The 16,128-nt window shown below is 43.5% G+C and overlaps 1 protein-coding gene across 7 annotated transcripts in view; it reads right to left on the minus strand.

Annotated features, from left to right (window-relative positions):
- Window positions 1-16,128, minus strand: part of KIAA1210 (KIAA1210 ortholog) — a 64,457-nt gene continuing 48,329 nt past the window's right edge. For all 7 annotated transcript variants that reach the window (XM_070606019.1, XM_070606024.1, XM_070606022.1 and 4 more), the window contains 6 exons: window positions 13,742-13,942; window positions 11,286-11,394; window positions 6,328-9,573; window positions 5,157-5,320; window positions 3,589-3,694; window positions 1-2,125 (listed from right to left, as the gene is read on the minus strand). In XM_070606019.1, coding sequence (XP_070462120.1) covers window positions 1,893-2,125; window positions 3,589-3,694; window positions 5,157-5,320; window positions 6,328-9,573; window positions 11,286-11,394; window positions 13,742-13,942 — 4,059 coding nt within the window. In that variant the 3' untranslated portion in view covers window positions 1-1,892. The remainder of the gene's footprint in view (window positions 2,126-3,588; window positions 3,695-5,156; window positions 5,321-6,327; window positions 9,574-11,285; window positions 11,395-13,741; window positions 13,943-16,128) is intronic.

Genomic DNA, 16,128 nt, shown 5'->3' on the forward strand with positions numbered 1-16,128 from the left:
TTATTAAATTTATTTGCATACAGCAAAAATCGAGAATGCCAAAAGAAGCTGAAAACTTGTCAGAATGTGCCTCTACGCATTACTAAAACTTAATCTTCTTACTTAAAAGCAGGGTTTTGTTGTTAAGCGTGGAAAAGTCATTGTTAATAGAGAGTTCTTAGAGTGAGAATTACCTAATAGAGGTCCACCCTGAGAGAAGGGGGAAGGGTGATATAACAGCTAATCTACCAGAATTACCTGGAAAAGGGCATCAACCTTAAGGAACGGTTCACTATAGGAATACAAAGCAAATCAACCTCAATAAATCAAAAACCTAGAATTACCAAAAAGGCAAAGATACAGTATCAGGAAAAATAGATGTTTTATAGAGAAAATGCAAATTTCAGCATATGATTGTGCAATGTCACATTATACTGTCGTCAGCAAAACCAAGCGCCAGGGGTTTAAATAAGCTCTGGCAGCTCACTCCCTCTCTGATTTTTTTTTTCCACGAAGCAGCACTCCACTCAGAACGCAAAGGCACAGTTATGTCTAGGCCTGCATTTCTGTTTAAGCAAAGTAACCCTGAGGTCACAGAGGAAGACACAGTGAAAGGTAGACTGAGAAGACACTTCTGGGGCTCCTAAGAAAATGAGCTAGGTCCTGTCCAGGCATCCAAAGGAAGTTCTCAGTGTTTGGTGTGTTTGGGGGATGAAATAGAGAGGAAGGACTTGGGGTGAGTGGTTCAGTGGGGAGGTGGGGGCTGTCCAGCCTAGTAACTTTTGAGGTGTGTGCCTCTAGGAATGAGGGCAGGGAAAGGCTGATTTAATCACTTAAGGCTTCCAGTTAGCAGAAAGTTAATTGTTCTATGGCTTTGGGATGGCAGTCTTGCTTTGGGCTAAAACTTTGTGAAACAGAGCCTGCTGAGGGGAAGGAACTAGAAGTTTCACTACATGGAGTTCTCCACCTTAAGATTGGAGCCAGGGGGAAAGACAGCTCTCCAGTGGCCCTAGGCTTCCTTGTGGAGGGCTTCCCATCTGCCCATTGAAAGTATAGCTTTTAGCGTCTATAGAATTTTGAATTTCAACAGGGTCTTAAGTGCTTCAACAATAGGGTGTGTACGACATCCAGTACATTTCTGAGCAACTGGAGAGGGTCACAGTGGTGTTGGGGCAAGAGGTCAAACACTAATGGACTAACCATCCAGAGGAGTATGATAATCCCTAAGAAATGTTCCACATCATAGGAAGGTGCCCATTGCTGCTGGACCTGCAACAGCTTGACATGGGGCATGTGTAAAGAGAGAGTTCTGTATAAGTTGCAGGCATTGGGGTCCTCCAGGGAGACAAAGAAGGTGTTTCAAAGGGCAGTGGGCTGATTAGGGGACTGGCTGTGCAAAGTTTTTCTTGAAGATCCAGAATTTTTACTTCCACCACCTCTTCTAGGGGCCTTTGCAAAGCCTGGAGCAGCAACCAAAGAATTGAAGGATTTAACTAGGCTCATAAAACCCAAAAGCCAATCCTTAGGCCAAATTGTCTGGACATTTCCATTAGAATAAATTTATTTGATCAAGGGAAATGTCCATCTCTTAGTTGCCCCAATGAAGTGTTTTTGCTTTCTCCCTTCTAAAGCATATTGTCCAAAGTCAAAGATTTCCCAGTTCTACAGCAGTGCAAACATTTTACATAGTTTCATAGAGGAAATGCTGAGTTTTCAGGTGCTGGCAGTGACTATTGAAGATTAGGCATTCATGGCATTTGTTTCACTCAAATAATTATTAGCTTTAATTCCCATTTCTAAGGTTCTTTTGCTTAATAAAAAGTGGTTACAGTAAAAAAATGACTTTGTGGCATTAATACAGCTATTGGCGATTATCATTTGAAATGCTGATGCTCCACCCAGGAGCTATTTGATTACATGATTTCTGCTATTTGGCTCCACGCTTTGGCTTTCTTCTTGGCCAGGGAGAACCAGACTGGCTCAACCCGCTCGACTGACTCAACCAGCTCCACTGGATCAGCTGGATCCACTGGCGCAACCACCTCAACTGGCTCAACTGGCTCTTGGAACATGGCTGGGAGAGTTGAAGATCGCCGGGTTTCTTTTCCCATGGCAGGCACTTGAAATATCTTCAGATCTTCAAATCCTACCAGAACAACAGCAAATAAAACACAAGTAGTAAGAAGCCCCAGAGATACTGATATTGCATCATGAGATCCAATACAATTTTTCCTCCTTTCAGGTTTCTTCTGGCTTCTAAAAGTCAGTGCTTGGGCACTGCCATTGGTGGTATGTCAAAGATGTAAAATCAATGTGGCTATGACCACAGGGGCCTGGACATGGGAAGGTCTGAGAGAAAATACCCACAGCTATAACTGCCAGTCTTTGGATGGCTATTATTAGATTGTCTTACACTTTTGAAGTGAGACTACAGAAGAAACATATTGTATGGTATCTGTTCAGTTTTTTAAATTTTAAATAAGGTAATATTATTTTTGTTTTGCTAATCCACAATGTTGTGCGAAATGACTGATGACTCAATAGATCCATCCAGTAAAAGTAAAAGTCTGTGCTAAATGACATTGTACCAACTGCTCTGACCAACCAGACTACCTCCCTATTCCCCAATTCTATTCCTTCCCTCATCCTGCTTTATGGTTGATTGACTTATGGCTTAGACTCAAACAGTGGTTCTCAACCCTGGCTACACGTTAGAATCACCTAGGGCTCTTTTTAAAAGTACCAGTGCCCACGCCATTTCCTGAACTAACTGAATTAGAATCTCTAGCAATGGAGCCAGGGCCATCTGTAATTTTTTAAAAACTCACTGTGTGATTCTAATGCACAGTGAGAGTTGAGAACCACTTGGCAGGAGTACAGTGCCCATGAGGCCATTAATCGCTATAGTCAGGCACTGCTATTTCATGGCCAGACAGTGGGTTCCTAAATTCCTAGTCTAGTTAATTTCTTCATGAGGGACCTAAGGGAGAGGACAAAGATGATGCAATGTAAATCCATTCTCCTCTCCTCTTGCTCCTGCTGAAAAAACATCCCTCTGGCACACAACCCTACTGATAAGACCACATTCTATTCTATCCCAGCAGAGTGTTTTTTCAGCTTTCAACATTTCCCCACCTCTCACATCCCTGCTCAGAATATGAAGTGGCTGAAACAAGCCTTTTAAATAGTTAAAAAACAATTCAATACCATTGGGCCTTTATGGTGGATTATTTTCAACAGTTTCATTGGGAATATAGAAGGTGAGAAAATACTGCTTTGATGTGAACTGGAAGGTAGCTTGGTTCTTTCCTCTTAAATACTAGCTACAGGAATGTATAAGTGAGTGATCATAATATTGTGCCTTTACAGCTTCCTTGATGGGGTAAAAGACTGGAAGACTCTCTGAACCTTACACACTGGACTTCTAGTAGTCATAATAATTAGACTTTCCTAAAACAAGCTAATATTTGTATCTAATGAAAGAGTCACGAAAGACTCATGCAGCTGATTTGGGGAGGAAAAGACATGTATCGTCTAAGCCTGAAATTGTAAAAGTTTTACCACATTTCACCAGAGCAATTTTTTGGGGAGCGGGGTGGGGGTTTTTACCTGCTTTGGCAGACTTAGGTAGCTTCATTTGTGCCATCTTCTCCTGTCTATTGACATCAGAAGTGAAAATCATTCTTGGTTGGTTTTCATTTGCATGGCTAGTTCCCTTTAATACAAAAATGAAAACAGAAAGTTTATAAGTCCTGACATGAAAATAAAAATTATTTATTCAGAAGACCACAAAGTACCAGCCCTATCCTGGGTATTATGAGTTCAACATTAATCAAAGGGAAAGAGAGAGAGAGAAAGAGAGAGAGAAGGGAAGAAATAGCACTGAGAACACCTTGGTTCAGAATTTAGGTTCACAGAACCTAGCTGGTTCAAGTTTACTACCTTTCAGATCTGGAAGAAAATGTTGTCTAATCATACAAATAGTGTAAACAGGTTAACAGCAGAACTAATTTAAGAACAATCCTTTCCCTCGCACTTTACCAGCACCTAACAGCAAGCTAATAGAATGTGGTGGTTACACACAAATCTTATCAATTAATTGAAGTGAGTTCCATAGGATTTCTACTTAGCAAACCTTGTTGACATCTGACTGGCACTCCTTGCATTAGAAAGCTATATAACTATAGGTCTTTTCAAAATTGTACAGTTTAAGTTTTTCAAATTAACCTCTCCATAACTGGTCTAAGTTAACGAGTTTGTATTCTCTAGTGTATTTCCCCCTGACAAAAGCTTTAACCAAGGTGGACTTTTCCCCTGTATAATCCTGCTCCCATAAAAATACTAATGATGAAAATGAAAAGATCTTTAAAGCAAAGAGTTAAACAGATCCTCACGTGATCTCTCAATGACAGTAAGCACTTAAAAATATAGGAACTTAGACATCTCTCTTGATACGTAAATTTGATGTTTTCTTGAGTCAGTTTTCTGCAGTTTTGACAAGAGGGAGTCTCATTCCAACACTTCCAAAGACATTGCAAATGGGACATTGGAAGCAAAACATAATCCCAGCACCCGTGATCCACATGTGGTACCATTAGCCTAGTTCATCACATAACTTTTCTTTTAACCTACAGGGAGGTGCCACACCAAACCAAATCAATATGTAGAAACCCAAACATCAAACATTACCTTTATTTACATGAAAGTAAATCGTTATGTACTGATATGGAAAGGTACTCAGAAATAAAAAGTTAAGTGAATAATAATACGTATAGTTTGATTACATTTATAGTTTCTTAAATACATATACATATCTATGGGCATAAAACATCTGTAAGAATAGTTACTCAACTCTCACCCCAGTGGTTACTTTTTTTTTTATAACTTACTCCTTATCTTTCAACCAATTTCATAGAATCCTGCTCTAGAATATTTAGGATAGGATTGATTTATAGAATCTTCTCATATTCATTACTTTTCACAGATCCTTTAAGAGCATAAAGTGGGGCATGTTTGTATGAGTACAAAGCAAGTCTTTTCCCTGAAGGGTCCCCCTGCCTTGATTAATGCACCCAAAGAGGTGGGGAGCTGTATGCCTGGCAAAGTTCCCAATGCAAGCTTAACCAACTGGCTCCAGCAAACTTTTGGAGTGTTTTCTGGGTTGCCCCAGGTCCTACCCCATGTCTAGGCTCCTTAGTCTCAGCCTTGGCTCCAGCTCTGTTCTTGGTTTTTGGCTCTTTCATAGGAGTGTGGGCCTGGGAACTCCTTTGCCTCTGCTTTATCATGGTTATCCAAGCTGGCTGTGGGGTAGTAGAATCTGACTGTTGATCAGGAACCTCTCCTGAGAAAGGAATGACAGGAGTTAGAACTGAAGTGAGGCAGGCAGGGTCTTGAGCCTGGCTAGGGCCTACCCACAATAATGTCCCAAATGAGATCCTTGTTAGTTGACAAGGGAAAATAAACAGATATCACATAGAGAAGGGCCCCCTTCTTTTGTGCCCTCCCCACAACCTGGCAAGTCAGGAATTCCTTGGGTAGATAAGAAGCTTTACTTCAAAGTTTGCATACTGTCCTTTTACTGGTCCCCTTCCCTCCCGTCTTCATCCCTCTTCTTATCCCCAAATCAGGGTAGGATAATGGTTGCCAGGTGGGCTGGGAGAATTCCTGGGAGGCCAGAGACTCAGGTCATTGATATCATTCCTCTAACTCCAAGAAAAATCTTATAGCATTTGTTACTTCATAGGCCCTCATGCAAGTGTGTGGTTACATGGGCGTGGTCATAGGCATATACAAGACTATGTGATAGTGAGTCTGAAGGTAAAAAGGCTTTGAGAAAGATTAGTGCTCAAAAGATCACCTAGCTCTGGATTCTTAGACATTTCAAGTGATTGAAATAGCTGTGGAAATACAAACATTTACAGTAAATTAAGATTTCAAGCTGAGAATCTGAATATAGTGCTCTGTAAATGAGTTGACTTAAAAAACCCATATGGTATTGGGGGGAGCATAATGTATGTAAAAGTATCTTGAGAAAAGCATAAAATTCCATCTAAATGTAAGGTGCACAGAGGGTGGTAGAGAGGGAATTCCAGTCATGTGTCTATTACAAAATGTGAATGGATGTCCATAGGGGGCCCCCTGAGGAAATAGAAGACTCAAAATTAACCATCTCCAAATCCATTGATCTAGAATGGAGCACTATCCTGCCCCTAAATCCACAAGCCAGCCCAATCAAAGCAACAATTCAGCAGGCAAGGCTACAACAGACTTCCTCCCATTCAAGACTTTGACTTCCAGTTCTTCCCTCCATTTGGTACTTACTTGCCATCTGGAAAGATAAAATCTCACCTGGGATCGTGTAAGCCGGTTGCTTCCTGGCCATGCTTTCAGATTTGGGCCTGCTCTGTTGCTTCTCTGCAAAGTCAGATGTTGTGGTGAGGTTCTCCGCAGTGCCCAGGAGCCCCTGGGAGGTGCTTCTTCTGATTTGCTGTTCTCTAACTATGGAAGATGAAATTGGGCCCAAAGAGAATGAAGGAAGCTTGGTAAAATCACCTTGTTTCTCACTCTTGTACTTTGGTGAGGAAGAGATTCTTCTCAGTCGGACTCCAAAAAGGTTTTCAACATCAGCCCCATTGGCGAATAAATCTGAACAGCTAATATTTTGATCACCACTCTCAAGAACTTCCTCCTTAGAGTGAGTGTCCTCTGAAGTGGATGCTTCCCAGGCAGAAGCAGTGGTGAACTTCACAGGTTTGGTAGCAGTAGTCAGCATGTTCTTAATGAGGTCTTCAGCGACTTGGCGGTGTTTCTTGGTTTCGTTTGGAGAAGCTGGGCTTCTTGGTGGGGACCAGCTGCTAGAATTGCTCTCAGGAGTGGTTCCCTCAGCAGCAGCACTCACGGAACTTAAATAAACCTGTTGCTGATATTCAGGGTCTGCAAAAGCCTGAAAAGAGTGTCTTGGAGGCAGGTGCTCCTCAGAAATGTTCCACTCTACAGGTACACTCACTGAGTCTGTTGAGAAAATCTGTGGCTGGAATTCAGCTCCGTCCTCAGCTCGGAAAGGGCATCTGGAAGACAGCTGCTGTTCAGAACTCGGTTCTTCAGTAGAGCTCTCAAAAGCTGAGTAGACTTCTTGCTGATAGTCAAGCTTCCCCAGTGCCCGGGAAACGTGTCTGGGAGGCAGCTGTACTTTCAAACTTCTCCACTTCACAGGAGCACTCTCTGAATGTGACAAAACTTCTTGCGGGTCTTCAGGCCCCTCCGAGGACTGTAAGGGGTGTTTCGTAGGCAGCACTTTCAAAGAAATGCCTCCCTTGATATCGGCACTCTCCCAACTTGAGGAAACTTGGCGGTCAACTTTAGGCCTCAACAAAGATTTGGAAGGTTGATTTGAAGACAAAGGATCCACATAAACATCCCCCTCAGTAGCAGGGCTCTCTGAAAAGATTTGCTGTGCCATAAACTTCACAAATGACTGGGAAGGATGCCTCAGAAGCAGCGATTTCTTAGACATGTCTCCTTCAGCAGCAGTGTTCTCTACACATGAGAACATTTCCTCAAAATTAGACCTCGTTAAGAACTGAGTTGGATATTTGCCAGGGAGTGGGCTTCCAGAAATATCCCCCTCAACAGCAGCATTCTGAAAACTTGACATTTGCTGGACTTTATGTCTCACAAAGGACTGAGAAAGATGTTTGGGAGGCAGTGGCTCTGTAGAAGTGCTCCCCTCAATGACAACACTCTCTGGACCTGCAGAGATTGGTTGGTTGACTACTGGTTTCATCAGGGGCTGGGAAGGCATTGTGGGAGGCAGTGGCTCCATAGAAATGCTCTCCTCAACACCTGTGCTCTCTGGACCTGCAGAGATTTCTTGCTTAGCTCTTGGTTTCACTGGGGGCTGAGAATGATGTCTTGGAGGCAGCAGCCCCATAGAATTGATCCCTTCAACAGTAGCAATTTCTGGATCTGAGGAGACTGGTTGCTTGACTTTAGGCCTCGTCAGGTGTTTAGAAGACGCTCTGGGAGGCAGCGGCTCCATAGAAATGCCCCGCTCAACAGCAGCGCTCTCTGGACCTGCAGAGGCTTGTTGCCCGAATTTAAGGCTTACCCAGGGCTGGAAAGGGTGCCTGGGAGGCATCGGCTCCACGGGACCAATCCATTCTACAGAAGCACTCATTGAACCTGAGGAGACCTGTTGCTGAACAGTCGGCCTCACAAGGCACTGAGAAGGGTGTCTGGGAGGAATCTGCTTCACAGAAACACTCCACTCCTCAGGTGTGTTCTTTGAAACTGAGGAGACTTCTTGTTGGTCTTTGGGCTTCCCCAAAGCCTGGGAAGGGTGTCTGGGAGGCAGATCTTCCTCCAAGCTGCCCCAATCCTCAGCACTATTGTACTTTTCAACATAACTATTTGATTCTGTGGAGACTTCTCCTTCAGCCTCCCTCAAAGCCTGGGAAGCGCATCTGGGAGCCAGCTGCTCATCAGAACCACTCAATTCCACAACAAAACTTTTTGATTCTGTGAAGACTTCTTGGCCATTTTCAGGCTTCCCCGAGAATTGGAAAGAGTATCCAGGAGCCAGCTGCTGCTCGGAACTGCTCAGTTCCACAGCTGAACTCTCTGATCCTGGGAAGACTTCTCGTTCATCTTTGCACTTCCCCAAGGACTGGAAAGAGTATCTGGGAGCCAGCTGCTGCTCAGAACGACTCCTCGCCTCTGAAGTGCTCCCTGAATCTGAGGGGTCTTCTTCAGCTTTGGGCTTCCCTAAGGACCGGGAAAGGCTTCTGGGAGGCAGCTTCTCTGCAGAAATGCCTCCCTCTGCCAAAGCACTTGCCATACCCGAAATGCTTGCTGTAAAGGCCTGGAGAACATTTCTAGGAGGCTTCTCTTTGCAGATAGTTGGGATATCTTGAGGTGACTCCATTTTAAATTGGATGTTTTGAGAATCAAAGCTGGAAGCTTCCTCCTCTTCTGACTGAAGATGAGAAGGATCCATACATACCTGAGCCTTCACTGCCACTGAGAAAACGACATCTTCTTCCGTTGTGGAAGGGCTTTCCACCACTGGTAAAAGAGAAGCTCTGACTTCCATCTTCTCAGCTCCAGAAGCCCCATCTTCATGGTATGGTGATTGACCACTATCCGTGGACTCTTCCATGTCTTCAGGTGTGGGTTGTGATGCTGATGCTTTGCTGGCTTCAAAATCTGCACCAGCATTTCTCCTTCCCATGTCCTCTTTAGCTGAAAGCAACTCCAGAAGAGTAGTGGTTTCTGCCTGTGGTGTTATGGGCTGCTTCATGACTTGCTTCTCCAGGGACAAGAGCCAGGGAAGGCAATCCCTGGCAGTGTTATCATCAGTTGGGGACCCAGCTCTATCAACTAGGCCAAGCCTGTGATTGGATTGTTTCAAGCTTCTTCCTCTGGAACCGCGCTCACTCATTACTGAAGCACTCCACCCTTTTCTTACATGTTGTCTTCTATACACTGCTGACAACGGGCAGCCCTGACTCCAAATAGCATCTGTGTTTGAAGCCTGATCTACTGTCTTCTTCTCATAAATCTCAGTTTTGTTGCTCTGTTCCTGGCTCGAGGGACCTGTACCAAATAGAAATAAGGGAAGGAAAAATACGTGTAAAATAAGAATACTCTGCCCTGGCCCAGTGGGTACCCGTTTGCTATTGAATTCCCTAGTATGCAGAAGTAGCTATGCAGAAGATAGAGAACAACTTGGTCACTATAAGCCTTCGGCAGTTGGAAATTTTTAAATCAAAGTGAAATCCCAGTTTTACAAACTGATTCCAAGGTTGGCTCATCACCATTATATCAATAGTCTGGTCCACCGTTTGGTGTGAGACACATCAAAAGGCAATTTTTGAACTTGTAACAATTACCTTTTAGGAAACTGCCTGGGACAGGGCGAAGGGAAATTTTACTTTCTAATTAGCATTTATATTTTCTACTTAATTCCACTTAATTTTCATATCATGTGCAGGAATTGCTTTGCGTTTTAGAAAGGTGTCAACAGGGGTTATCTGGGAGGTAGGATTATGGCCCTCTCCTGCTCTCTATTCTCTTGTATTAAAATAATCCAATGTAATACACATGCAAAGCAATTCTTGGAAAGCCTTAACAATTGCATTGGTCCATAGGCTTCAGGTCAAGCACAAAGCAGCAGTTATTCAGAATGCTCATCTCTCTAGTACTCTTACTAAGGAACGCAGTTTGCTCTCCAGGTGGGAGGGCCCTCACTGCCTTCCCTCCCTCATCATCCACTGCATCCCTAGCGCCATCTAGTGGTTTCATATCCATCATACAGCACTGAGCACACCTAGCTGCGCTCCACACCACTCCCATTATATGGAAAAGCAATCAAAGTATCTGCTCCCATGGACACTGAATCAGTTCTATCCTCTGTGTATAAAAGGGACAACTATTAAAAAGAAATATGAAAAAAGATAAAAAGAAAGTGAAAGATTACTCAATTTGTTTTTTTTCTTTTTCTTTTTTTTCTTTGCAGAACAGTTTTGTGGTTTTGTTAGTTTTCACGGGAAAATATGTTTAGGGATATCCTGTCTTTGAACCCACATGTGAAATCCTTTGTGACAAAAATATGAAAAAACTGTTTGACTTGATTTGTGGAACTGGAATTTTATTTTATCAAGTATTGCTTGAAATTCGATTGCCATCAGCTGGAGCCAACAGCCGCACGTATACACACACAAACACACAGAGAGATTTTCACTCCAGTGGTATTTGTTGTTTGGGGATCTAACAGGTGTTAAGGACATCTGTCTGCAGCTGGCCAAGCCCTCTTTGCCCGTGGATATGGGAACTGGTCTCACTGTTAACACAAGACCTTTTCTCTCGACTGGAAGAGGAATGCAGCTTTAAAAAACTAGTTTTGGGCCAATTGTGTTATTATCGCTGAGGGGGAATGCTGAAGGGAACTCACTGGCTGCCTCAGATATCTGGGCTCACTGAGGAACTCAGCATGTACATTAGACTTGGAGAGGATTAAACCAACTTACAAACAAACACAAAACACCTCTCTGGTTGCAAATTCACTTAGATAAAATTGGGATCCAGGTATAACCCTTTACCTAAATCCCACACAAGTGGCAATTGTACTAATTAGGTAGTTTAGATGGAGAAACTTGGACCACATTAGTAAGTATCTTCAATTGAAAGCTCTCTGAGGACCAAGGACAGCAGGCCTGAGTAATTCTTATTATACAGCTCCTGTCACATAGCACTGTGCAATTAAGCTTGTAGTACATGTTTCTGGGTGAGGGTGAAGATGTGCCAACCTGCACTGTCTTTTTTTGGCTTCTTTTGGTCAGCTTCTTTTGGTTGGTTTGTACTCTTGTCTTCTTCAAAAACCAGTGCAAGGCTTGGCTCCTCCGGCTTTGGTTTCACCTAAAAGAGGGAAAGAAAGAGCTTGAATCAGACTGTGCTCTCCACCCACTCCTGCATGGTTGCCAAAGAAAAGAACATCAGGAAAAAAGTCCTTGATATCCAAATGGTTCTGTTGGGAGCATAACAATACCATTAACGACGGAAATTCTTTCCAATGGCATTCATCACCTGGTGATCATTTTACCTATTGGAAGTAGTTCATCTAGATTGGAAATTTCTGATCTCTGAATGATATGCTGCAGGGAACTCTCTAAAACACCCCGGAAACCACTGAACCACACTGCAAGGCCATCAGTCTGAAAATGGGGTTGCTGGGCCTGACAACAATCATACTCTTGGCAACACTGGAATTCCCAAATTTGCTTCACCAGGTCTGGGAGCCAAATTCAAATCCTGTTTGGCTTCTTTTCAGGGAATTTATAAAAGCATGAATTACAACTTTCCAGCTGAAAAGAAGAAAGAGGATCGGGGTTTTGTTTGGAAGGAAGAGAGAAAAAGATGAAGCATTCAGCCTTTACACTGAAGGGGTCAAAATTAGCTTAGTATAAACAAGGTTTTCAGAGAATTACGGTGCAGCTTTGGGAATGTCAGAGTAGCACCACACTGAGCAGTGTTTGGAATTCGCTTAGTGTAAGCCTTTATGACATGCTTTTAAAGACAAATGTACAACTCTTTATGCTCCCAGTAAAAGTGCCTGTGCAAACAGACTCAGCTCAAAATTATTCACTTTTGAGTGATGAGGTCAGATAGACCTGGGTTCAAATCTCTGCTCCATCATTTTCTCTCTGTGTGACCTTGGGCATGTTAGTCTCTAAATCTCTGTGTCCACATCTACAAATCAAAGATAACGGGAAGCCTCCTGTGGGCCTTGCAGACGTAAGAAATTCGAAAGCAGGGAGCAAGTGGCAGCAGCCTTAGTGTCAGAAATGATCCTGGACCCTTTTATATTCATCCGTGTGTCAGGGAGAAAGTCACAAGGAAGAAGTAGATGTCACAGTCTTCTTCAAGAGTGCTGCCTAGGTCTTTCCTCAATTAGGCTATGCAGAAGGAAGAAGGTCAGAAGGGTCACACTAAGTTTCCTTTAGCCAACCCTCCCCACCTCCCAGGTTTGCAGTGAAGTGTCCAGGTTGGCCACCCTCTGCTTGACACTAAACTATGGAGATCCTCTCAGGGCCTGCCAAGTGTTCATTCAACTTGTACTTTGTTCTCTTTCTAAAGCTAAACTGAGATGACTAAGCAAAGGGCAACATGGTGAGGTGAAAAGAGTCCTGGGCTGGAAGTCAGAAGACTGGGTTCTGGCCCTAGCTCTGCCACCACCAGGGGATTTGACCTTGGGCAAATATTTATGCTTTTATGTCCTTCCCGGTAAAATGTTCGTAACTACAAAATCTTTTAGTCTCTTTCAGCTCTGATTTATAGCCCTTTACTTATAGCCCAGAGTCACTGAGGAATTGGGTGTTTGACCAAAGTGAATCTTCCAGCTAACTGACATATCCTTTTAAACACCAACATCTTCCCATCTGTCTTAGCTTTTAGTAAAAATCTTTTCCAAAGGCATTACTTCCCTATCTTCCTAAACAAAGATCAGGGAACATAGTTAAACTTTTCTTGATGACTCGGACAAATAATGAACACGATCTATCACACTGGACTATGATACAGTGTGGCCCTGAGGGACTTATTGAGGTGGGCAAGGTTCTTGGTCCTTATACTAAATGGCCCCAGATCGTTTCTGTGATCTCTCTCTGTTATCAACTCTCACTTCTCCTTGCTGTCAGATCTCTAAGTCTGATCTGTGGCCATGTTTTCAACAAAATTGGCTTGCCTAAGTGTAGCTCTGCCTGCTAGAAAGTCATGTGACAGGACTTTGTGACATCTATGTGACACCAAGAGATTTTTGGAGAGGTTAATAGCTGAGTTCTGAATGCTTAGAGTTGCTGGGAGCCTGACCTCAAGTGACTGGAACAATTTGTAACTCATGGGTCTTATCTGATTAATAATTAAAAGGATCCTGATCTGGACTATAGTTGAGTATCTTCTACAAAGAGGGCTGAGCGAATTCCCAGATGCTAAGCCAATAATCAGTTTCTGGGGTTTAGGTCACTGTTTCTGCTTTCTTCAGTGCCTTTTATGTAAGTTCCACATGGTTGGGGCATCCCACCCACTAGATGCAAATTTGCTCACCTCTCTGGGGGTGTCAAGCCTGGGACAGTGCTCTTGACTTTACCGTCCCTACTTAGGGTACGGATCCCCCAAACCATACCACTTCCATAGGAGCAGTTTGCAAAGGTTGGAACTCGTCTTTTATTTTATAGGAGTTTATTCCCGGGCCTCTTGAAGGACTTACAGTCACTTGTGGGTTATTCTTCTTTTGCTTTCGGGGGTTTAAAGCCATCTTGTGTCGAGCCGCTGAGGAATCCAAACAGCCCTGGGTGGTGGCTGGGATGCTGAAACTAAGAGGCAGCTGAGCGCTGCTGGGAGAGGCACGCGTGGCAAGCATGGTCACAGACTGTGAGTGAAGAGATCCAGGTGAGGGCTCAAAGGTGCTCTGGAGAGAGTGGGAGAAAAGAAATGAGTCAAACTCCATTTCCTGTCACTGCTCTCAAAGGTTGGAAATTGCTCTCACTGAAGCATTCCTAAAGAAGAAATCCTTCATGAACCACTGTTCATTTTTCCTACAGCAATATTGGCACTTTCAGTTAATAGGCTCATTGGAGGCAAGGTGCACACTTTCTGCTTGTTCCCTTGCAGGTGAAAACAAGAAACAAGAAGTTTGGGTTACTTCTCTGCTCAGAAAGCTCCCCTTTGACCACGGGATAGAAACCCAACCATTTAATGGAGTTTACAATGTCAGAGGGCTTGCATGTTCTCTTGTCCTGTACCGCCTTTTGCTAATAGGATGGGGTGATTGTGGTGAGAGGCACAGTCTGTGTCATTAAAACCCAACAGGGCTTTGGGATTCTCCATAGGAAGGCTTGGCGGAGGGAAGAAAATCAGGTTGGAAGAGGGCTTGTCTGTAAGCTGTGTTTGCATGAACAGCACACTACTTTTACTTATATTTACCGTTCATGGGTGCAAGGCTGATGGGAGCGCCCTGAGGAACTGAGTCCTCCCACCCCCAATGGGGTGGGGATGGAGACTGTCACCTTGTCCTCATTATGGCTGCCTCCACCTCTCCAAACTCTCTGATCCTGGGGCTCCTAGTTGGGTTCCCCTGTAGGAGCTTCAAAATAGTCTTTTCTGGGCTTCTTGACATAGCATTTTCCACACCTCAAAGAGACACCCCAGAGTGCCTCTCATTCCTAGGAAGCTCTAGACATTTGTATTAGCAGAAGTCCCTTTGAAGACCAGGTGATGAGCCATCTCTCTCCTCGACACCAGTGGCAAATGATGTAGTTTAGAAGGTGGGCAAAATTTCCATTTGTGTTTATTTATTCATTCTTTTCAAACTAGCTTTACACAGTGCCAGGGACCCCTTTGGTATTTTCAGCTTTCATATCCCTTCACATTTCCCCACCTCCATTGTATGTTGATCCATTGATAACCTTAGCTACTATCTTGGTTCCAAATATGGTTCTTTTTTGGCCTGTGATTCCAGTGCCTGAGGACTTAACACAGGGCTAATGGGTGAAGCTGATGATACATCTGGCTCATCGTTCCAGTGTTGGGTTTTTTTTGGTGAGAAAGATTGGCCCTGAGCTAACATCTGTTGCCAATCTTCCTGTTTTTGCTTGAGGAAGATTGTCCCTGAGCTAACATCTGTGCCAATCTTCCTCTATTTCGTATGTAGGACGCCACCACAGCATGGTTTGATGAGTGGTGTGTAGGTCCGCACCCAGGATCTGAACCCATGAACCCTGGGTTGCCGAAGCAGAGAGTGTAAACTTAACCACTATGCTACTGGGTTGGCCCTCATCCTTCTGTTTTTAATTCTAGGAAAAGGAGGAGGAATATTTCAGTCAACTTTTGTGGAGTCAATCACACAAAATTAGGAGTCATCCCAAGCCTTTCCTAACTTCTTTATGCAACTGTCATCCATGAATTTATTTAGCACTTCTTCCTGATACTGCATATTTGACTTACGTTATCTCTTGGAATTATGAATTTAATACTCAGTGTACCAAGTAATGTCTCTCGTTTTATTGTTCTGAAAATTTTTCATGCTTCAGGGTAGTCTCACAGTTCTGGTCTCCTGGAACTAGACGAGAACATCTATGTTCCCACTAATCTCACATGATCTATCTCCCCATTTCCTCTCTGACCATGTCTCTTACTACTTTCTGCTCCAGACACACTGCTGGTTTGCTGTTCCTCAAACATGCTATGCATGCTCTTCCCTCAGGGCATTTGCACTTGCTGTTCCCTCTGCTGGGCATGCTCTTCCTCATGTCCATGTGTCTAGCTCCCTCACTTCCTTCAGGTCTTGATACAAAAGGCACTTTCTCAGTGACACCTTCCCTGGCCAACCTATTTAAAATTTTTGCCCTCCACCTTGACACTTCATGATCCCCTTCCCTGTGTTATTTTTTTCTCCTTGGCACTTTGATCACTGTCTAACATACTGTATATTTTGCTTATTCTCTTGTTTATTGTCCATGTCTCCCACTACAAAGATAAACTCCATGAAGAAGGGCTTTCATCTGTTTTACTTACTACTGTATCTCTAACACTTAAAGTTGTGCTTGGTACATAGTAGTTGCTCAATAAGTGCTTGTTTAAATGGTGAATTATTTA

The sequence above is a fragment of the Equus przewalskii genome, chromosome X (genome assembly GCF_037783145.1).
Source record: "Equus przewalskii isolate Varuska chromosome X, EquPr2, whole genome shotgun sequence".
In the NCBI taxonomy this organism is placed as follows: domain Eukaryota; kingdom Metazoa; phylum Chordata; class Mammalia; order Perissodactyla; family Equidae; genus Equus; species Equus przewalskii.